Consider the following 23,066-nt stretch of genomic DNA (forward strand, 5'->3'; position numbering starts at 1 on the left):
ATGGAAAAACCGGAATATCAACGTTCCAGAGTGTGGTCACATATTTCGAGCAACATATGACGTAATTAGTAAATAATTGGTCCGAAATTTGAAAGGACAGAAAACATCAACTAGCCCAGTTGCGGGGATAAAAACCTGACGGAAAGATTGAAAAAGCTGGGTTTGATCGATACGATGGATTCATCAAGTGATGAAGACATTGACATTCTTTTGAGAAGGGCTTCCGATAAATTAGGTTGGTCATCCCAGAAGAACTCCAACGACACTTTCGAAAAGGTAACAAAAGTTAGGGCCTAACAAAACAACAATTAACAGGTGTACTATAACGTTAGGCCTAGTAGTAGGTACACTGCAGTAGCCTAGTAATGATAGGTCGGTCTAGACCTAGGGTACATCATACATGTAGAAATACGGCCAAAGTATGGACTGCATCAGGGCAAGGATTAAGTCAGACTCGGCCAAAGATGTGTTAAACACATTAACCACATCGCTTGGGCACCTGCTATTCCTGAGGCTGATGTAAGATGTAAGCGCACTACTATAGTCAGTATTGCGAAGTTCGGCATACTGCGAAAGTTCGGACACCCTAAGAAATACACGATTTCACCATGAAAATCTACAGGAAGAGTCAAATTTCACCAAAAAGTACGAAGCTACAGTTATTTTCTCTCCAAAATGACCTGTGTGCAAGAAATTACTTACATATTTGTCAATAAAATGACGAAGATCTATGAAGTCTGTTATAATTACTGAAAAAGCAACTGCGCCACCAATTTTATCACCAGCGCCACACTGGGTTGCGTGTCCGAACTTCGCAATACTCTAGCAAGAAATACCAGTTCCACAATCACGAAGAATCTTCTTGGAAAACAACGTTGAAACAGTTTGCAGGAAAGAAAGTTTGGCCGTGTATCGTACTATAACAAAATTCTCCCACCATATGAAGTATATTTTCAAATGATTTATACCAGAAGATTTAGTTTTGGGGTGTTTTAAGTCTTAAGTGTCCGAACTTCGAAGTCACCATCCTACTAGTAGTAGTAGCATGGTGACTTCGAAGTTCGGACACTTAAGACTTAAAACACCCCAAAACTAAATCTTCTGGTATAATTCACCAGAAAATATACTTCATATGGTGGGAGAATTTTGTTATAGTACGATACACGGCCAAACTTTCTTTCCTGCAAACTGTTTTTACGTTGTTTTCCAACAAGATTCTTCGTGATTGTGGAACTGGTATTTCTTTGCTAGAGTATTGCGAAGTTTGGACACGCAACCCACAGTGTGGCGCTGGTGATAAAATTGGTGGCGCAGTTGCTCTTTCAGTAATTATAACAGACTTCATAGATCTTTGTCATTTTGTTGACAAATATGTAAGTAATTTCTTGCACACGGGTCATTTTGGAGAGAAAATAACTGTAGCTTCGTACTTTTTGGTGATATTTGGCTCTTCCTGTAGTTTTTCATGGTGAAATCGTGTATTTCTTAGGGTGTCCGAACTTCACAGTATGCCGAACTTCGCAATACTGACTATACTACTAGATATAAGCTATGAAAAATCAATGCGGGAAAAGGATATGAATAGGCAGATATACATGAGAGTACAGAAATACTAAAATGAAACACTGTAGGATAATGTAAAAAAGGGTTACAGGCCAAGAGACCAAAGGTCCGCGAGACTGAAAGTCCGCGAGACTGGGAAATTAAAAAAAGGTCTGCGACACCAAAGGTCTTCAAAACCGATGTCCGAGAGACCGAGGGTCCGCGAGACCGAAACCATTACTAGGCCTGGAATAGTGGTAAGACAAATATTACTACTGGTAATATTACGTTGATAAAGCGTGTTCTTAAAATGAATTTACAGCCGTTTCTTTTCAAAGTGGATACCAGTGACTTGCGCAAGGGGGCTGGGGCGGCTTGCATTGATACTAGACCTCCATCAGTGGCGTAACCATGCAGAGGGGGTTGCAGGGGGAGAAAGACCCCGCTCTCAAGTCTCGCCCCCCCACCCCTGCTGCCCCGAAATGAAATTTTAGAATACAATATAACTTAATAATTAGATATACAGTAGCGATACCCTATTTTAAACAATATTGACCCCTTGTCAATCTCTTTGACCCCCTCTAATGAAAATTTCTAGTTACGCATATCGATCGACCTTCCATAGACCATCGGTCTCGAGAACCTCTGGTCTCGTGGAATTCCCCCTAAAAAAGTATGAACTGCAAGTTTATCTATCAACTGAGCAAATCAGACAGAAATAATACCTGCACATATCCTTACCATGAAATACTGATAAAGGTGATTTACTTCATTTGTCAGGTATCATGTTACTAGAATATATCAGTTCTAATGTATAAGACAAAATATGACAATACCAACAGGTAACAATGGAAATTGATTGGATCAGTACATTCCCTGATATTAATGCATTATTCGTTTAAGAAGTTGTCTTTTGGAAAATTACCTTCTATGGTAATAATCATGTGCAATTAGTATAAAGTTTGCCTAAGGTGGTAAATTATAGTAAACATGATTTTTTTTGTTTTTCATTTCCAGCTCCTCAAAAATGTAGAAGAGTCTAAGAAGAAAAAGAAACCCTATTCTTCAAGGGTTAGGAGACAGACACCTACATCAAGGAGACCACAGAATTCTATTCCTCACAGTGCAACAGAGGTACCCTCTATAAAAAGAACTTTGTCCTTTAAAAACTGCACTGAAAAATCTTCAAGGGAAGCTCTAAAGAATACACTTCATGAAACAAGTGGCAACATTGACTCGACGACCTCCCTTCAAACAAACCTGTTACTCAGTGCAAAGGATAACAGTGGCGTTTCAAAGCCAGATGATCATTTTGAAGGTATCAGAAGCAATGCAGGTAATTTTTTCCTCAGCAGGAACATTGAAACTGTTGGTAGTGAAGAAGAGTTTGATAAATGTCCATCATATAAGTCCAAAATTGATTCTCCTTCCTTTGGAGGCTCGACTGTTGAGAAAACAGCCAATTACGTCGAAGATGTCAACAAAGAAAACTCTTGGGTAGATAGCAATAAGAAGGAATGTGGTGCGAGAACAGACAAAGGAGCTTTTGTTTCCCCTAAATGTCATCAATCCTGGTCCCAATATAGAGAAAAAGATGAGGAGAGTTCAGACTGTGAAGATGAAGCCGATGGGAGGAAACCTGCGATCAAATGTGACACACCTTCTGGAGAATCCAGTGATGAGGACGACACAGATCTACCACCTCTGAGTCTTACTCAAAGACTGTTGAAAAATTATCGCAGTAAGAAAACCTTGGAAGGTAACGACAAAGTAGGGCCAAAAAGAGATGTCAATCCTGAAAACAGAGGTCAAGTACTTAAAGAAACTAATGACTTAACTAACAATGAAGATAAAAATGACAAGTAAGTATTAAAAATGATAAATCTCTATGAAATTTGATGTAGAGGACAGGTGTATACTGTAGGATTAACCATATTGTGTGTTCTGAAAAGAGTTTTCATCAATGATTTCATCCCTCTCTTCCCCCACCCAAATTCAAAATACTGAAGTCACAATTTATAACTGAAAATCTTTCTCTTTCTATAAATTTGTCAGAAAATCAAGCTGCGGTGGAAATTTTACAAGCTCAGATGAAGAGGACTTTGAGAAATGTTAGTAAGACTTATTTTGAGGGATTATAGACTTAGAGAGGCTGTTAACCTGTTTAGTGCAGTAACTGACTTCATCAGACACACTGACCTACGGTACAGTAGTCTCCTATTCATTTATGCACTCTGATCTACCTAGCCTATAACAAGTTGGTAAAATTCTTGCCCAGCTCCCAATTATCCTCCATGGGTCACGACTTTCTTCCTTCCAAGTCACCATGCCAAAAGCTGACATGTTTTCTTCGGGCTGGAATTTTTTCCACCTGAAACAGCATTCTACAATTACCATACTTTATGTGTCTACTAGTTTCTGATCCCTAGAGGGTCATTGGCAGTGCACATCAAGAATGTTACCAGTTGTTATAAACAAGGTACTGTAGGTCGGAGTGCATATGAAAGGAGACATACTGTAAGTATTGTCATTAGTAAATACCCAAACCAGTTAGTTTTGTGTTAACAGGAAAAACCAAAAAATTTCTCTGAGATACAACTGTGACATAAAGTAAAACAACCAGAAACTTTTAAATTATCGTTGTAAGAAAGAATGGATTTTCTCTTTTCCTAGTCATAGATAACTGTAGCCATTAATGACTTGTTGCTGTGAACTTATGACTGTTGTATATTCAAAGTGGATGACCAGTTTCTTTATATCCTTCAAACCACTATTGACTGGTCTGCGGTTGTACATTCATTTTTCAACATGCATTACATCTCTTTGCTGAATTGTTGATTAATTTGACAGTTCTTTTGAGGATGAAAACTCCAGTGAAGTCCACACCAAAGATCAGTGAAGAGTTAGATTCTGATGAAGACTTCATTAATGATGAACCTCTCCCAGAAGAAGATGAAGATGGCCCTCTGTTTTACTATAAACAAGACAATGAGGAAGACACTGTTTCTTCTGTACAGGTTGGTTCATCTCCACTCCTTTTTTATCTACATTGGAAGATAAAATATTATTACCATTTCCAGAGGAAACATCTATAAAGGAAAAATTTGTGTTTGAACAAAAGAGTAGAACCTAGAAACATAGTGTCTAGTCTTCTGGTAAAGCCAGCTGACTGATGGACTGCGACCCGACTCAACTGCTGTTTCCATGGAGATATATTTACTACCAATATCTCTATAACATGTACATGAAGTACAGAGGTATTAATAATTTGTGTTTTCTATTGTGCATATACTTTCACTCTTTACAGCCAATGACTGAAAAAATTAACATTTCATTTCATTTTTGAAATATTATTATCTGTATTATATTTCCACCTTACTGTGTTAAATAAAAAGACACTGCAGCAAGTGAATATTTAATGGCATTTGATAAAACAAACGTTTGTAACAGTCATGATACTAAGTGACTGTGACCAATACAATCCCAAATGCAATGTTAAGAACATACTGTATGTTTAAAATATTTTGTGAACTGAATGTTATTAATAACCATTTGGATGAAATGTACTTTAGAAAGAGAAGAACCCATTACATTCTTTCTTTTAAAGACTCCCAGCTCTGTTCTGCGCGATCAAACCAACAAGTCACTCGAAAACCAAGCCGCATTTGTGAGAAGCTCCTCCGAGTCTAGTGATGATAGCGACGTCTTTGCGACTCCCATCAGACCAAAATGGATTGATAAGAGGAAGGATAAAGGTATTTATTATAGGCTTTTCAGTACGCAACTATATCTGTTTCTATATTAACATAACCCAACGCTACATTAAGTACTTTCCCTCACCAAATTAGCTCGTGATATCCTGACTTGCTTTCTTTTCAGAAAATTCTCTTTCATCATTCAAAACACCAGTCAACAAATTTCTCGAGAGAAAGAAAGAGTCTTTCCTGGAATCTCTGAATACTCCGCCGGTCGGAACTCCTGTCCGTTCACCGTTTGTGAAAGACTTCAAGAAAAAGAGGACTGAACTGACTGCAAAACTCTTTGCCATGTTCAACAAGACAGTGTTTGAAAGCAAAGTCAGACCCTTTCTTGATAGTGTTTTTTTTCCATTTTGTGTCCTCTATGTAACAGACTTCATTGATTGCATATTGCCACAGCCCGCAATGCCTTCAAAGCTTTATGTCATGTGGCAAAACATACCAAACTGATGTCAAAACCCTTCCATAGAGCTTAGGCTACACAAATATTTAGAGCCATTTTTTGAGGTCAGCCATTGCTAGAACACTTTTATTGTGATAGTTTTAAGGGGATATATATTTTTACAAGCCCCAACAAGTTCACAAAATGATGCCAAAGCTAGGCTTTTCTTAATTACAACTGTGTATTTGCTTATTGTAGTCCTGGGCAGGGGAAAAACAGTTACAAAAATGTGGTTGGGCTAAACTGTGACCCTCCTTCGAAGGCAAAGAGTCAAGTACAGCCCACTACTGAATCTTACGTGGATATGACCCACAATATCGAAAGGGCGAAAAGAAAAACATGCACACAAGTGATCTATATATTGGACTTTCTGAGAAGATTAGGGAAATTGGTTGGCCTCTTAATTTGCTGGACCCTTGGTTACTGCCACATTGCTGGATGGTCAAGTCTGCCCCTGGTCCTATGTCAACCGATGCAAAGTACATAATACATTTGTGCAAGGGCGTAGGAACCGGGGGGGCTGGGGGGCGCCAGCCCCCCCAGTGAAAAATGTGGAGGGGCGGAAGTATCATTCCGCCCCCCCGGTTCGCAAGTCAGAAAACCCCTTTTTCATTTCCAAATGAGAAAAAAAATCTCATTTGGAGCACCAAATTGCATCTAAGGTCAGGTGAAAATACAAAATTAAGTTTACAAAATGGAGTGGGTGTTGAAGTGTGCTATATTGCACCAAATTGCATCTGAGGCCACCTGGAAATGCAAAAAATTCCAAAGGGGAGGGGGACACCCCCTCCCCTTAGACCCCTCCTCCAGGCCGGCCATCAGTCTTCAGCCCCCCCCACTCAAAAGTACCTTCCTACGCCACTGCATTTGTGCATAACTTGTGTTTAGAAAAAAATGGTTGGAAGAACATCTTCAAAGGTCATTGATGATTTGAATCATTGCTGTAACATTCATGATTTGAATCATTGCAACAATGATTTGAATCATTGCTGTTATGGATCTACCAACATATCTGGGTCTGTTGTGGCTATGACCGGATTCAAAAAGTGCTTTCCAATATTCAGAAAAGTATTAAGGAACCAATTAAAGTGTAAAGAACCCTTCCACTTTGACACATATATATATATTTAGCTGTAGCTGATAAACTTTAAGTGTATTTTGTTGTGTCTTACATTTTCTAGATTCCTGACAACCTGGAAATACTATGGAATAAACGAATGACAAAGACAGCTGGATACTGTGTCTACACCAAACGCAAATTCAGTTCTGTTAGAGAGGTCAGAATAGAACTTTCTGAGAAAGTGTGCGACTCTGCAGGTGAGGTTCTGAATATTCGCAATGTCTGCAGCAAAATCAGCCAGGTCGGACGATTCTCCAACTCTGGCTAGTATCACGCTATACTGTCCTCTCATATCATGCTTCAAAGCACTCGTACTGACAGTATGAACAGTTCCTAATATTTATCCGATAGAAACATGCAGGATATTTCATACTACTTATACTGTCAGTTCGAGTGCTTTGAAGTAGGACATGAAAGTACAGTATCGAAAAAACAATTGTTCCATTTGGGTGGCATGTGCTTAGTTTGTGACTCTGCTGGTATTCGAGACCAAGCTAGGACGATTTTTTTCTTTTCCTCATTTTCAATGCATGATTGGTTTCCTTTCAGTAAATAGTTTTCTTTGCGTTAAGCTTATTAATTATGATTGCTTCACAGTTTCTGGTATGCTCTGCTTTCTCTCTAACAGAGCGTTTACGAGACACCCTGATTCACGAGCTGTGCCACGCTGCCTGTTGGCTGATTCACGGGGTCAACGATGGACATGGACGATTCTGGAAGTACTGGTTAGTGACCAATCAAATAACAGGAATCCTTTGGAGCTTTACCATATGTATCGCAAATAATCAGAAAAGTGAGCAATGAAAACCAAGTGCATTTACTGAACCAAAGCTACAGGTTAAGAGAAAATAAGATTGGAATTACCCCAAGCCTGTCCCAAGCTGTAAGCAGTAAGAACACAGATGTGACATGATCATCGATTCACTTTGTCCAGAGACTGCCCAAATTGTTTGCAACCCTCTCTTTAGTCCCATTTCCCATTTCAGCCCTCGCTCGCTAGCCCCTCACAGTGTAATGAAATTTCAGACCATATGCCCACATAAAAATAAATGGTGGAAATAGTTGTAACTAACAATCGGTTGTCAGAGAAGATCCTCTTTAACAGTGTCTTCGTGCTTTTGTAATTTACTTTAAGTTTAGCAGGTGATGTAGAGCAACGTGTAGTAAGTGTAAGGTTGATTGGGTATCGTTGAGGATTTAACAGTGAAACAAAAACATTGGCATTAGCAGAAACAACGTCGTGTCAAAGAGAATCTCTTTCGTAGGATATCTGCTCACTTTCACATCCCTGATTAGAACGTAGAGCTGAATTCATTACCTTTGTTGTTATTATCTGAGAGTACTAGATAGTTTGTCCAGATCGACAATATGTTGAGTTGTCCAATGAAGTTTGATTCCTTGAGTTTTGTCTGGAGACTGTGATATGTTCATATTACTACATAATTAGGTCATTGTACAAACACAAAGGCACACCTGCCAAACTTTTTTGTGGAAGCTGTTGATGCTTTTCTCCCAAAATTAAAGGAATTATTCTTTTAGGAGACTGATTACTTTACTCGCCTTGTCAATGTTCCATCAGAAATACCTAGTGCATTGCTGATAGCATGATTGTATCCTAGGTGAGACTAACCTACAAAAGATTTGTACCCTGCTCATAGCATGATTGTATCCTAGGTGAGGCTAACCTACAAAACATTTGTTGATGACCTTGTAGTTCCTCTGTTTCTCCTCCAGGGCCTGTAAAGCAAATGTAGCACATCCTGAGATTCCTATGGTAAAGCGTTGCCATAGCTACGAGATACACACCAAGTTTAAATACCAATGTCAACAGTGTAAGGCCATGTGAGTATAATGCTGATATATCATGTGAATAAACCAGGTGTATGCTGAGCCTCAACCTGGTTAGGTAGTGCCTGTGCTACTATGTTTTGATTTCCCCAGGACAAGTTTTCTTGTTCCTATCTGACGTGAGCGCCTAGGTGGTTTTACAAAGTTCTTTTTAAAATGTGCATATTTTTAGGTACCGTAGTTGCAACGATATTGTAACAAATACAGTGAAAACATCTCTAGACAGTTAGTTGGCCATCTAGTTACACCAATTTGATCACAGAAAGACAAATTTTCAATAGTAACAGTCCTTCAACCATTCTTACCTCACATGGCATGTTGCATTTCAACCTACAAATCGGGTACCATTGTCATAAAGGTGCCCTTCAAAAAGACATTTCCCACACAGGAGATGAGGAATCTCTCAACTAAGACCCCTCCTTCTGGTGGTGAAAGATTTGTCCTCCGTCAGGTAAAAATATAGTAAACCTAGATAGTTTTCACGACGACCAGAACCTGATCCATGCTTCAAACTATATCCATGTCCAGTTTGAACCTGTTGTGACATTAATTCAACAAGCTATACCGATACAAGTTGTTGACCTAAAGTAAACAATTAAAAACACTGAATGCTTGCATTGGTAAGTTTCATGGCCCACAAATTTAATGTTTTTTATTTTGCATTCTTCTTTGTTATACTTTGAAGCATATGCCCAACTGCACCATTTCTTTGTAGCGTTTGCTGGATTACAGGTTATATTCCCAGGCACCTTATTCTCCTTTTACAAGTTAATGGTACAGAGTTTGGTGTCGACACATTGTCACAACTGGAACTCAACGTTCAACTTCAAGGTACAATTGCATGCATTTGAAAGTGGCCGACAAAGAATAAAACTTCACCGTAAGGCATAAGTGAATCATTGCTTTATTTTTTTATAAGCCAAAAATTGCTGTGCATCCCACTATTTAACTGCAGATGTAGCGTTTATAAATCCAACATTCAATAAAACCACCTCATGTAATTCATTGCCTCAAACAGTTTTTTTTTCCCCCAATAATTTTTAGTGTCGGTCGACATTCCAAGTCCCTGGATGTGACAAAGAAGTGTTGCGGACTTTGCCGTGGCCGATTCGTCCTCCTACCGACAGGAAAAGGCAAAGAAGGAAAGAAGCAGCAACCCAATAAATTTGCAATGTTTGTCAAAGAAAATTATGCCTCTATCAAGAAGAGTAACGACCGCTTCAAACACGCAGACGTGATGCGAGTTCTCGGCCAAGAATTTGCCAGGAAAGCTACCATTGCTGTTGATTGACAGACGGGTTTTGTAGAAGTCTTTGTGATTCAGGCTGAACTGTTGTAGTGAATTGCTTTTGTTTTACTAAAAAGCAGTTGTATCGTCAGTTGAAGGGTTGGATTGAGTCATAACCAGTGACTGTCCTGACGAGAGTCATTGTGTGATGTCACGGAAAACAATGTCACAAGTCACTTCCATGTGGCATTTACATGACTCAAGCCATGACTCGTGTTACAAAACATTGTTGAAGAGTGAAACCCAGATTGTGCCTCTTTGTACATTGGTAACTTGTAAAAGTTTAAATCATGTGTCTAGAAATTTGTAGTCTTAAACTTGTTACACCTACAGTTGTCATTACATGTCCACAGTAAAGTCAAAATCAATATCTGACCCACAGTTCATTAATTTAGAATATTTCTAACCTTGCACCAAAACAGAAATGTATTGGTACAGCCTCAAGTAACATGTTTTCAATGCATCACAGATATGTCAATTACAAATGTTTGGGTTCTTTGTTGTTTATATGAAGTTTTAATTTTGGTTTGGTAACATTTTGATAGAATGTTTTAGACCATTGTTATTTCGTTAACAGTTAGCAGTGAAGTGGCCAGCAAATTTCATTTAGGCCTTAAAGGAAAGTTACAAATGTGAAGCAAATTTTGAAGGTGAATATGTTGAAAACTATGGCAGAGGTCGCCATATAACCAGCCCTCAGGTGTTTCCTTTTTGTAAGCAATGAGCTTACCAACATAAAAGCCACCAATTAAGCTTATATTATATTGAAACCATCTTTTAAGGTACGCATCGCAGAATGTGAAAATGAAATAGTGTGTAATTTTGCCAAGTGTATCAAATTCTTTTTCAAGACATTAATAATACCTAATGCTACCTCTCTGTAAATATTTTTTGCATTTTTGTTTCTTAATACCTAAAATAAGAAAAGCTGTTTGCACTCTGGTGCTCTACAGAACCATATCTAGATGTTAGAACAAAAAGACTGTTCACAGAAGTACACTTAATTTATCTAGGCTCTCTTTGTGTTTGTTTGAATTGTTGCAAGAGGACTTTATCACACAATTCTTCTGTAAACGTCTGTCGAAAGGTAATGCAGATGTGTTACACCCTACCTCTCCTCCAAGTTTGCGAAATAATGGAGTTTTTCTGAGCTTTCAAGGGAATGGCGTATTTAAAATGATATCAGCTTGTTACAGGATAACTTGTTATGCTTGATATGAAATTTATGTCACCTCTGGTGTAACAATTCATTTGAAGTCTTGATTTTCGGTAATAAGTCTTCAACCTCTTAAATTATGTGATTAGGTTGAGATTTTGAACCTGATGATTTCGCAGTCATAATCCCACCCTACACATTAATTGTAAATTTAAAATGAAAAAGAAATTGATAATGGTGTGTCATGTATGTTCTTCTATTAATGGAAAATACATTATGGGTCAATGCTATTATTTGGAAGTTGGAGAGGGTGAGGGACCGACTTGAAGTGATTCCATGCTTATATCATAGCATGGATAAATTAATTCCTGTATCCTGCACCTAGTTTATACCTCCATTCTTGTTGATATAGATTTGGTTTAGAATCAGATATTTACATCACTTAAAATTTATGTGAGAAACATTTGATGTTTTAATCAAATTTGACTAAATAAATTGTCCAGGGATTAAATTACTTCTTTCAAATTTGTATGCTAAATTTGAAGAAAGATTAAAACGAGTATCATTCTGTGGCATCACACCTGTTTGCTTCAAGTTCACTTGTAGTTCAAAATGAATCAAATTCAACAGTTTCGACCACATCATCTTTTAAATGTTATTTTCACTAGAGTGCTAATGTTCTCTTTATTCCATGGTCCACAAATAAGTTTATCCTTGGACTTTTGTTTTATTTGTTGCTGTTAAGTGGTTTCAATTCAACACAATAGGGAAATTCTACTATATGTACAATGCAGTCATCATGAATAGAAGAGATTTAATTCAATTAATAGCTCTGAGTGTTTGAGAATTTTTCTCTGTGTACATGGCCAAGCTGAAAATGTTTGTTTTATTTTGTTTTCCAAGTTACCTTGAAATCATTGACATTTTGATCAAGATACTTAAATGGATTTTTTTAATAACATGTTAGGAATACTTGAATCATGTCACTTTGACCTTTTGTTGTTTCTTTTGCTGGGGGGGGGGCAGGGGATGGAGTAGAGAGGGGATCATCAGGTTTTTGTTTATTGCAAGATTTTCACTAATGTACAGTAGAGCAAGGAAGGTTACAAATATTTTGTGAAATACATTGTCATTGAAGTAATATGATCACACAAGTTTCTGAACTATGTTGTGTTGTTTGTTTTCTTGTCTTCTCATTCCCTTTTGCAGAGAATACAAGTATGCAGTCCAAAGACATTATTCTACTTTTGCAGAGTTACACGCTATAGTTTACTGACAAGTGGTACTTACTATGATCCCACTGGTCAAATCTGTTGTGATTAAACCATCTATGATGCCAAGATAAATGTATGTCAGTTATAGGTTAATGACACCTCCACAGCAGGCATGAAGTAGCCATATGGGCAGGTAAAACTCGAGTGTTGTCGTTAATAAACCTGCATAATAAAATTGCTCTAAAGAAGATTGTGATATACTATTTTTTATATCACCTTGAAATAGTTTTGTCCAATCATGGCTTACGACAGTGACTTCTAATTTAGCTATAAGGCACTTACAGGTCCCCCCCCCCCCCCACTCTTCATCTTCAATGTAAAAGGCTATCTAATCAGGGATGTGTTTGAGATAGATGTACAACAAATACACTCAGACTTTATTTATTTAGTCAGTTTTGATATTTATTTGCAAGTAATGGATTCTGGAATTGTCGGTTTGCTGCCTATTTAGTCTTAAATGATTTCTTATGGAACAAGCAACATGTTTGTCATGGATGCTTAACTCGGATCTGAAACTGATGAGAAAATATGAAACTTAAATTAATAGGGAGAAGGATAAATTTAAACAAAAGTTCTGAGATCAAACAAAGGACATGGTGAGCAACACAGAATACGAAACTTGAAGGAAAGCCTGTTCTGTTGAGCTGCCTTTGTAGGAAATTCTTTCAATAAATTGTGCATAAAAAGTGCATAATTTAAGCCTCTTCGAATTTTTGGGACAAAAAATTCTGCACTAAGTTCTTCATGAATGTCTTCAAGGTGGTTAATTTGGTAATATACAATATACCACAGAAAGTGTCTTTCCTCTAGTTAGTTTTAGTGACAGACTTCGTAGAGTAAGCCCAAGTGATTTTGCCAGATGACCAGTACCAAAATTGTACCATTAACCAAAATTGTAGTTTGAAGTCACTAGTCCCCCACCCCCTATTGTCCTATATTGACTAATCTGGTGTACTTAAAGTGGCGTTGGAGATGCACGCGATTCCTATACATCGGGTCTGAATGACACTGGATCTTACAGAAAGAAAAATCAGCTGGAATTGAATGACTTTTCATAAACCAGTCAGATTATCCGACCAGGAACTGTACTGGACATCTATAGTGAAGCCCCAGACATAGGTTTCTTAGTGGAACTTTAAATTTGTTAAGTATTTTGATTTCTGGTAGGCAACAGGCATGATACAGTTGGAACAACTGCCATGTATGTGAATTCTAATTGCTGCTGGATGAAAATGCAGAATCGCAAACTGAAGTACTAAGGAAATATTCAATATAATATTTTGCAAGCTTTCTATTACCGTTGCAATGACATCAGCTAGTTTTCATTGGATTAGCGTTATTACAATAGGCCTACTTGGTTTCAGGATTAGGTAGCCTTCAATTTACTTTGCTTATTGTTCTCAAGTTGCATATTGTTTATTAAATCCTGTTGAATAAAAATAATTACAATTGAAATATTGGACCATGAATCAGAGTAGTGCATGGTAAGTCTTGCACTCTGTAGACAGTTCATATACAAATGTATAGCCTAAAGTTGTTCGTTTATTTTCTCTCTCACATTTCAAAATCAAACCAAAGTAGCCCAGCAAAGCCTGTCCAATCGCGAATTCGTTTTCCAGCGGCATACAGCATTAACTACACTAACTAAGATGGATAGTCTAGGCTAAACTAGGTTAGCCTGAGCCTATGCCTAAGCTCAGCAAGTCAGCCTTTACAATAATAAGACTGTTAATTTAACTCAACCGCAAGATGCAACACTGAGTTGCACTGACTAAACTGTAAGCTCTCGATAAAGAATATTTAGGGTGTTTTTCCTGTTGTATAACTTGAGCACCGTAATGATAAAGATTAACTGCGTTTAAACCTTGCTTCAATGCGAAAGCGACTTTCCATTGTAACAACAAAACTTGAAATTCCCGCAACGCTAAACAATAAGTTCTTCTTGGATGCGCATGCGTAGTAACGTTGTCAACATGTGAACTTCTACAAACGATTGCAGACGAAAAAGATTCAACAGCTTTCGTCTAGAATTTGCGTCTAAATATCCTCGCAAGGAAGTAAATATTCATGGCGGAGCCTATAGTATGGCAGAACGGAGGAGGATAATTCCTGCGTCAGTCGGACCGGATTTTTATGGAACTCAGGAACAACCCGACAGACCTACACGCCGTTTCACAGTGACCCTTCCCGAGTCCAACGATAAAACATCACCAGAATTTTCATACATAGAGTTGGTGAAACAAGCCGGTGTAAGTATGCATTGTAACTGCCTATCTAACACTAACTGTTAAAGCAAATCCATAGCAGGTCGATCAAGAAGCATTCCTAAAGCTAAAACATTGTCACTATTAGAAATAGGGTCTTGTTTTACATGTTTTGCCAAGCTATTGCTGTACTTGTTTCTCATTTTTTCTTGATACTATGTTCACCAGTCCTTGGACAATATCCCCACCAGCACGGACATCAACCTCGTGGACACGACCCCCTCCTTCACTTCATCGTAAATGCAGGAAGAAAGCCTCAATTTTTAAACCTTGCTCTTTCCTTAACATGTACAAAACAGTGTACTAGTGTTATATCAAGGTAGAACTGCCCAGAACCATTCCGCCATTTTTTTAGGGTCCACCATCCTGACAAAGGTTAGGTGATATTTCTGGTTAGATAGATCTTGTCCCTAGTTCTAATAACGCGCGGTTCTAGATCCAGCATTTTCCCCGCATAATCAGCTTCGAGATTTAGTCAAGGGAAGGTAGCTAAAAGGGAATTCAGACGCCAACGACATCGAGTGGATCGTAGCAAAGGGGGATTTCAGCGCGGTTTGTGAGGTTTTCGTATTTGAAATGTTTTATTTCGCAGTGGTAGTTATATTTTGTGATTAACGTCGAATAAGTAAACTTTTCGATAACGTCGTTGCTTTTTCAATAATTCCAACTTTATCTCATATTGGTGTGTCAATCAAGGTGCAAACAATGATTGATAACAGGATGCATTGGGCAAATGGTGAACGGCTACGTGTGCGTGTGGAAGTAAATAATTTAGATGAAGAAAGTACTGATGCTTTTGTTGCGTATTGTTTACAACTTGGAAAAGGAAAAGAATGGGTCATAATAATCTATTGTCTCTGCTCTTTTCGACAGTAAATAAGAACATAATATGCTAATCGAATGTAAATTTGTGACGTAACGTGTACCGCCTTCTGATTGGTCATCATTGTGTGGTTATTATCGGGTGTGTGTATACAATGTGCTTGGTGTATTGTTATACACGTACAAGAGCCGTGGAGGAAAAACAGAGGTGAACGAATGTGGTGTGTGGGGGTTTAGTTTAATTGTCTTTTATACTTAATTAATGAAAGTGATTAATTGATAACGGTTTCGTGCGGGTCACGTGTGTGCAAGATGTGTAAGGTCAGAAGGGCATGTTGAGTTGTTGACGATGTGAATTTGTACTGTAGTGTTAATAGTGTGGAAGTTCGTGGCGCGTAGGCTAATTGTCAACGAAGGCTTTATTGCGTGCAGCGAAAGTTAGGGACTTAGTTGTTGGACTAGTATGAAGTGGTGTAATACTAGTATTAAATAGGCCTACTGTAGCACAGTTTGGCCAAAACTGTTAAATTGTAAAACAACACAAGAGGCTTACAGTGAGGCCTAGGCTAAGTCTGTTTAGGCCAAGGTATGTAGTTAGCGTAAAGGATCGAAGCTGACTTGAGGCAAACTTTAGGCCTAGTGTTACTTAGGTAGGAGTCATAGAACAACAGAGAATACAGCCTTTGTGAAATCATACGTTAGGGCCTAACAGAACTTGATCCACAAAATAAGCTCAATAGATGAATGGTAGCCGAACATTTGTTTGTGCCATTTGACAAAGAACTGCAGAGGCAACTTATAGCTCAATCAATGACACAATTCAGCCAAAAAAAAGCCATATCAAAATTTAGCAATTTGCTTTCCATGACAGTTACATTTCTTTATAGCTTAATAATTACTCAGGAGCAAGAGCCGGACCATGTCCCATTCGTCCGCTGGTTGTTTTATTTTGGACGATACCATTTGATAAAAGGTTGGAGTTGAGTTTAACAATGGTAAAAGGTTGGAATAGGTTAGGGATGTGAACTGTCGTTGGCAAAATAATTTGAGAATGAACAATTAAGTAGAAGAAATAGTGGAATATTCGGACCGGACGATGAGTGGGACGTGATCCCAAGAGCCCTATTGTGTATCTTTTGTTTCAAATATAATGCTAAGGTTTACTTTTTTGAGAAATCAAGTAATATTGTAGGCCATAGGCTAAAACAGACGCTTTGCCTTTGTACAAGTTTAGGCCTAATTTAGGCCCAATGATGAAGTAACATTCTTGATATAGCTTAGTGTGTGCAGTGTTTTATTTAATACTGAGCCTAGCAGCTGTATTTAATAGAAAATATGACCGAATAACATGCTAAGCTTCATTGGCGCTCTGGTTATGTTTTGCACTGACCAGTTTAAGAAGCTTCTGTACCATATCAAAAGTTGTCCTGAAATACATGTACTGATTTCTTAACAACTAGCCTAGCAGTTGTAAACAGAGTGAGAACATAAATAACATTTGCCTGAAGTTCTACTTTTGTAGAAATATGGTAATTGTAAAATAGTTCTGGTCGTGTACCATATAGGCCTAAGTTGTCTGTACGCAGACCTGCCAACCCCACAAAGTTTTCATCCTGGGGATTTCCAAAAGAAAGCTTGGAGATCCGAGCCACAAACCTAAAGATTTTGCAAAGCATTCTCAAGTCACAAAAAAGTGAACATTTTAACACTCTAACAAGTTTCTTGCACCCAACATGATATTTTTTGGCAACTTTCTTTGATATTTTAATTTTCTTCTTATTAAGTTTTGTATCCTATTTTTCATCATTGTACTAAATACAGTAGTATGCACAAGTCTATGTAAAATCATCATTACTTTGTTTTATCAGTTTAATTGTTTTGCACACAAGATATGGAAATCCCACTATGAGACAATAATACAGTTAAAAAACTGAATCCATTCTCACATTAAAACAATGAATTTTTTCCGGGTGTGTGTGCATATATATACGTCCCCTACATTAAGCACATAATTAACAAAACCTAAAATAGGAACTATCAATTTTGTATGGATTTGAATACAGTTGATCTACATTGACTATCCATGCGATAACATTCACAATCATACACGTAAAGGCCAGACGACATATAGTACCCTCAGACATAAAAAAAAATGTTAGGGACAGTGGCCGACCGTATGTGAATTATTCAAGGCTGTTGATACTGCAGTATCACACAGAAGTCTAGTGTACACTATCTATATAGTAGGATTGTACAATAAAAAAAAACAACAAATGTGTGGGTATCATTCATTACAAGCATTTTATGCTTGTGGTTTGCTTTAAATTGAGAGCACTTGATATGCTCTCTGACACGTAGCTCAGATATATGCACAGTATATGTCTAAAATTGCATTTACTGGACAGTATATACACAAGATGTTGACATTAGATTAGCCCATCAGACGTAAATCTGGTGGTTCAAGGCTAGGGATGAGGATGGGGGGGGGGGGGTATGTTCACCATAAAATTGCATCCAAGTTGGAGATGTGCTAAATTGCTGATATTAAGCAAATTACCCACCTTGTGTTGTTCAGTGTAAATCTCAAGGGTCAAAGTTATATAACAAATCTGAATAAAAATGTAACAAAACATTACACAAAGGTACAGTAGAGTACAGTAAGTGATCATGAAGTGGTCAAACATCTAGACTGCTGGAATTTTTTAAAATAAAACTTCTCCCTGTATCATGCATTCATTATTAACTGATTATTAAAAGTTTCTGAATTTACGTGACCGTTGAGTTTTATCAGTTTTTGATCCCTTGCCAAAAGCCAAATTTGGACCAACTGTAAAAAAAAATTAATTTGAGGAGAGAGCACAGTTGCATATTTTATGAAGTATAGTGTGAATTTTGTGACCCGGGGCTAAAGGCTGACATTTTGAGTCTTTATACAAAGTGATTCGTCCCATCAAAATAGCCTGCACTAGTACTCTAATGTCTCTGTAGGTGAAAGTCTGATGAACATCATGAGCACTGTCATTTGTCTTTTTGTTTTAATCATAAAATTGGTTTTTGATCTTCCATTCTCTAGGGCGTTGTTGTGGAGGAGAAAACTTTCAATGACATTGAAGAAGATGACCTTACAGGGCTGTCGACTCTCGCCAGGAAATTTGAAGAAAAATATGTGAGTTTTCCTCACCGACCAATGTCCCGTAATCAAAAGCCAGGTTTCAGAGCAACTCTCTTCGTTTTGAAGATATAACAGATCAACCCATGGAGAGTTGTTGTGTTTCTATTTCTCAGTAGCCAAAGGGTTTAACTGGCAAGAATGAATTACCTTCAAATTTTAAGTCTGTGAAAAAAAAAGGTCGAAAACCAAAAACTTTTGAGTGTATACATGTGCACATAGCTAGTACAGTATGTTATGTACAGTGTCATATTATGGAAAGTGCTGCAACAGTTTGCAGGTAACTTTTGGTCTTGTTTTGCTTATGAAGCGATTGTTTGGAAGAATATTATCCCACTGTTATTAAAAGTTACTATTTTGCTCTTCAGCAACTGTTAAAAGGTGTGTGCAGGGGGGGGGGGGTGCCGGGAGGGAAGAGGAATGTTTCTCCCAGTTTTGACCTACGACCCTATACATATGATTGTACCCTTGAAATAATGAATACCGATCTGTTTTCATTGATGAAAACCAGTATACTGTAAATACTAGCAAATATTTATAAAAAGGAGTTCAGAGATCTATCAAACATCAAGAAGGAAAACAGAATGTGGTAAAACAATAATATAGATATATATGTGTAAATAGTGAGTTACATGCTTAAAACTGTTAAAACATGAAATGAATAACGTGACTTCTTTTTGCGGCCGCGCAGGGAGCAGTCAAAGGCAAGAAGAAGAGGAAGCGCTTGGAGGACATGGTGGACTTTGGGCTCGGATACGACGAGAACGACCCCTTTGTCGATAACTCGGAATGTGTAAGTCAGGGTTCCGACTTTGTTATGTATAAACGAAAAACAGCATCATCGGTACTCAAAATTAGTCACTGCTGGAAGGCCTAGTGATCTTTGGAAAGAAGACACAAGTTGTGATGGTAAAGTTAAGTTGTTTGAGGGAGATGTCATGGTTTAAAATCAGAGTGCTACTTGAGCCTGCAACTTTAAGCAATTTGTTAACTGTCATAGTACCCTGAGAATAGTGAAATACGTGTTCTCACATTGGTTTTCATTTTTTTTTTTCTTTGGTTGCCATTTTGAAGGTATACATTGTTAGTACAGATAATAATGACAGTACTTAGCAGGTTTCAAACAGACGAAATAGACAAACGAAAGAAATGATGGAAATTTGTTTTTTTAAGCACACAGGATTCCTTGATGTTCAGGCCTATGTTTTCTCACCTCTCTGTGTACCATGTTCTGAATCTTTCCTCCAGTCCGTACTAGCTAGTTTTACTTTCCTCTGTTTTGCAGTATGATGAGTTGGTACCTTCGGTGCTGACGACTAAGTTTGGTGGGTTTTACATCAACTCTGGGGAGCTGCAGTTTAAAGAAATCTCAGGGGACTCGGACGACAGTGACTTCCAGATTCAGAAACGGAAGAGGAAAAATCAGAAGGTAAGATTAAGGTGGTAACACTCGGTAAAGCGCACATTACTGTTAAAACACTCAATGGCGCTGAACAACAATACAATTATAAAAACGATTTCATAAATAAGTGAGTCTTCAAAGCAACTTTAAAAGTTCTGATGGTCTTCGAATTTCTTGTGTCGACGGGGAGAGCGTTCCAAAGTCTGGGGCCAGCGACGCTGAAAAGCGGCCTGCGAAACATTTGCGGCGTGTGAAAGGAACCTTGAGAAGGATGCCCTTTGACGAGCGTGTTGAACAACCAGGTGTCTTAATTTCCAGCAACTCGGACAGATAAGCTGGTGCTGAATTATGTATACACTTATAAACGAGGAGGAGGATCTTGTACTCGGCACGGACATTGACGGGGAGGATATGCAGCCGAGAATAATTTTAGCCGTGTAATTTTGGATCCTTTGTAGAGGATGAAGTGTGGAGGCCGGGAGGTTGATAAAAAGACCATTGCAATAATCCATATGGGAGAAAATCATGGCATTTGCAATTTTGAGACATGTCGACTTGTCCAAATATAGGTAAGAGACTAAATAGCGAAAAAGTCAGTCTTTCCAATGGTTAAAAATTGACTCCATCTTTTTTCCTACATTTGAGCATAGATAGCTTATATATCATGTATGGATGGAAGCAACACATAGAGCTGTCTTTTCTTACTGTACAGTACAGTAGTTTGTGACTCTTTCTCAGAGTGTATGATGTTTATTTACGATGAAGGTTAAACTGTGAGAAAGTTACTTTAATACACCTTACTTGCCTCTCTTTGGTAAGGTGTTTCTAAAATTATGTCATTTTGCAAGGACTAATATGCACATTTGCAACTAATGTTCAAATGTTACCCCCATCCTAGTCAATTTTAAGAAGGTTTTCAAAGCAATTTTCGACATCGTCCCCCAAAATAGAATATCTCTGTATGCTAGCAGACTTCCTTTGATATAACTCGGTAACAGAGCATGCTCAGGCCTTGAAATATGGGCTATCTACTGGCTAACTACCGGTGGAAGTTTCCCTTTGCCAGTAGAAAAGAAGAAGGCGCTGGCAATTTTCTGCAGGTCGATATTAATAACTTAAAATGCATGGCATGACAGTCCTCAATCATCAGTCGAAGAATCGGCATGATTCCCGTACCTGATATAAGTACTGCTTCTTATCAGCAAATACTATTGGGCTACTCTTAAAGGCTGTAGAGTAAACTGATCTTTGTTGTAATTCAGAAAAATGCCAGTGAGAAGTTGGTTTTTAGTCAGTAGATTTTGTTTTCTTCAAGCAGTTGGCATTTTTGTTTAGCAAGCTGAAAGCTGTTGGGTCTTCTGCAGGTTTGGAATATCTGATCTGTTTTTCTCACCGTCTTCCAAACAATTTCTTTTGCCATTGGCAGCTGCAGTCTTGTTCTATCCATATTGACATGCTACGATAAAAACACATTACGTTTCTTCACCACAGAGAAAGAGAAGGAAGGCCCTGGACAGCGACGATGAAAAACTCTCCAAGACTAAGAAACGACAGCTGTCTGGCAGTGCAGACTCACCAAAGAAGAAACTTAAGAAGAGATTGCACAGACAGTTCAGTGGGTAAGAGACGGCAAAAACACTTCGTAGGCAGGATATTAAATATCTGGAAATGTCATTATGTAGTTATTGTCGTTATTTTACTCAGGAATGGATAGGTTTTTTTATGTCTTGTTCCTCTATGTGTTTATTGTAGCCAGCAACAGTGTCATGGTTAGTGCTGCTCGTAAGTTGTAGGCTGTAGAAACAATAAAGCACAGCATCTGGGAAGTCTTACGAAAAGGCTTGGTGTGTTAATAGTAGAACTAATAATTTTGTTATTATTTAATTTCTTTTTGGTTTATTTTATCCCATCAGTGGTAAGGAGGAGAAGAAGAAGAAAAAGAAGAAACTGAATCTGCCGAAGGCTCCCACGATCGCCGAGCTTCTTAAAACCAAGAAGGACCATGCTCCTAGTGCTTCCAAAGAAACTAACAATACTAACGGTCGCAAGATCCAAAACGGATCGGAAACATTTGAGGCGGCCAGCAAAACAGACGCTGCTGCTGCCGTCAGTGGTATAGCCACGTCCCTGGATAACATTGACCCCTCGTTGGACCTGGGCATGGCCCACCTGCCCATGGACAGCGAGATGGCAGCGTTACTGAACGACACCCTGGCAGGGATGGGGGACGGCGATGATCTGCCGGATGTGGACATGACAGGGATGCATCCGAACGGGGAACAGACGGAGTATGAGGCCAGCATGCCGTCAGAAGTACCAGTCTTATTAGAGAAAGATGTACACAAAATTAAAGAGGTATAAACACGTTCTTAGTCGAAGCAATTGAAAGGCATTGCTGTAGTCAGATGTACAGGTCTCTCTAGACAAAGATGTTTACAAAATTAAAGAGGTATCAACATGTTCTTTCTAGAAGCAATTAAAGAACATTGCTGTAGTCAGATGTACAAGTCTCATTAGAGAAAGATGTTAACAAAATTAAAGAGGTATAAACACGTTCTTACTGGAAGCAATTAACAAGCTTTGCTTTGATGACCGCACACAGATTTAAGACCAACTTTGGAGTTTACATTGAATGGAAAATATTTGTCTAGATGTTTGTGGGGAGTTTAGCAATGAGGGTTTAGGAAAGAGGTGGGATTCAAAAGCAAAAGGGTAATGAAAAACTGTGTCCCTGAATGTAAATATTTCATTAGAGTTGGGAATGTGAAAACATTCTGATAGAGTGGAGCATATTCTCTTATTGTAGCATACTTCATTTAATACTTTGAAATTCATTAAGGTGCCCAGTTGAAAGCATAGGTGTGATGAGGCGTGTGCATGAGTGTGGATGCTGGATAGGGTGGGGAAAGGGGGGGGTGGTCGAGAGGAAGGAAGGAAGGAGGGAGGGAGGGAAGTGGGCAACATAAGCCAGACTGACTCAT

The 23,066-nt window shown here is 38.3% G+C and overlaps 2 protein-coding genes across 8 annotated transcripts in view; both read left to right on the top strand.

Moving 5' to 3' along the window:
* The first annotated feature begins 56 nt into the window (after positions 1-56).
* On the top strand, positions 57-12,300 carry LOC139979378 (uncharacterized). The gene is made up of 10 exons (XM_071990112.1): positions 57-276; positions 2,560-3,404; positions 3,598-3,653; positions 4,393-4,559; positions 5,150-5,297; positions 5,422-5,618; positions 6,924-7,059; positions 7,491-7,587; positions 8,597-8,704; positions 9,755-12,300. Exons 1-10 carry the CDS (start codon positions 175-177, stop codon positions 9,999-10,001), a joined length of 2,103 nt encoding a protein of 700 aa, XP_071846213.1. The 5' UTR covers positions 57-174; the 3' UTR covers positions 10,002-12,300.
* Positions 12,301-14,379: 2,079 nt separating this feature from the next.
* Positions 14,380-23,066, top strand: part of LOC139979376 (ubinuclein-1-like) — a 30,475-nt gene continuing 21,788 nt past the window's right edge. For 2 of the 7 annotated variants that reach the window (XR_011797143.1, XM_071990104.1), the window contains exons 1-6: positions 14,380-14,677; positions 18,588-18,680; positions 19,375-19,476; positions 19,969-20,112; positions 21,577-21,704; positions 21,999-22,440. Coding sequence is in view for 6 of the 7 variants with exons in the window: in XM_071990104.1 (XP_071846205.1) it covers positions 14,513-14,677; positions 18,588-18,680; positions 19,375-19,476; positions 19,969-20,112; positions 21,577-21,704; positions 21,999-22,440 (1,074 nt within the window). In the remaining variant the exon portion in view is untranslated. Of the gene's footprint in view, positions 14,678-15,716; positions 15,736-15,811; positions 15,836-15,892; positions 16,101-17,021; positions 17,044-18,587; positions 18,681-19,374; positions 19,477-19,968; positions 20,113-21,576; positions 21,705-21,998; positions 22,441-23,066 lie in introns of those variants that run through there. The other 5 variants (XM_071990105.1, XM_071990109.1, XM_071990106.1 and 2 more) reach the window with 5 other exon arrangements.

Source organism: Apostichopus japonicus, chromosome 14, assembly GCF_037975245.1.
Source record: "Apostichopus japonicus isolate 1M-3 chromosome 14, ASM3797524v1, whole genome shotgun sequence".
Lineage (NCBI taxonomy): Eukaryota > Metazoa > Echinodermata > Holothuroidea > Aspidochirotida > Stichopodidae > Apostichopus > Apostichopus japonicus.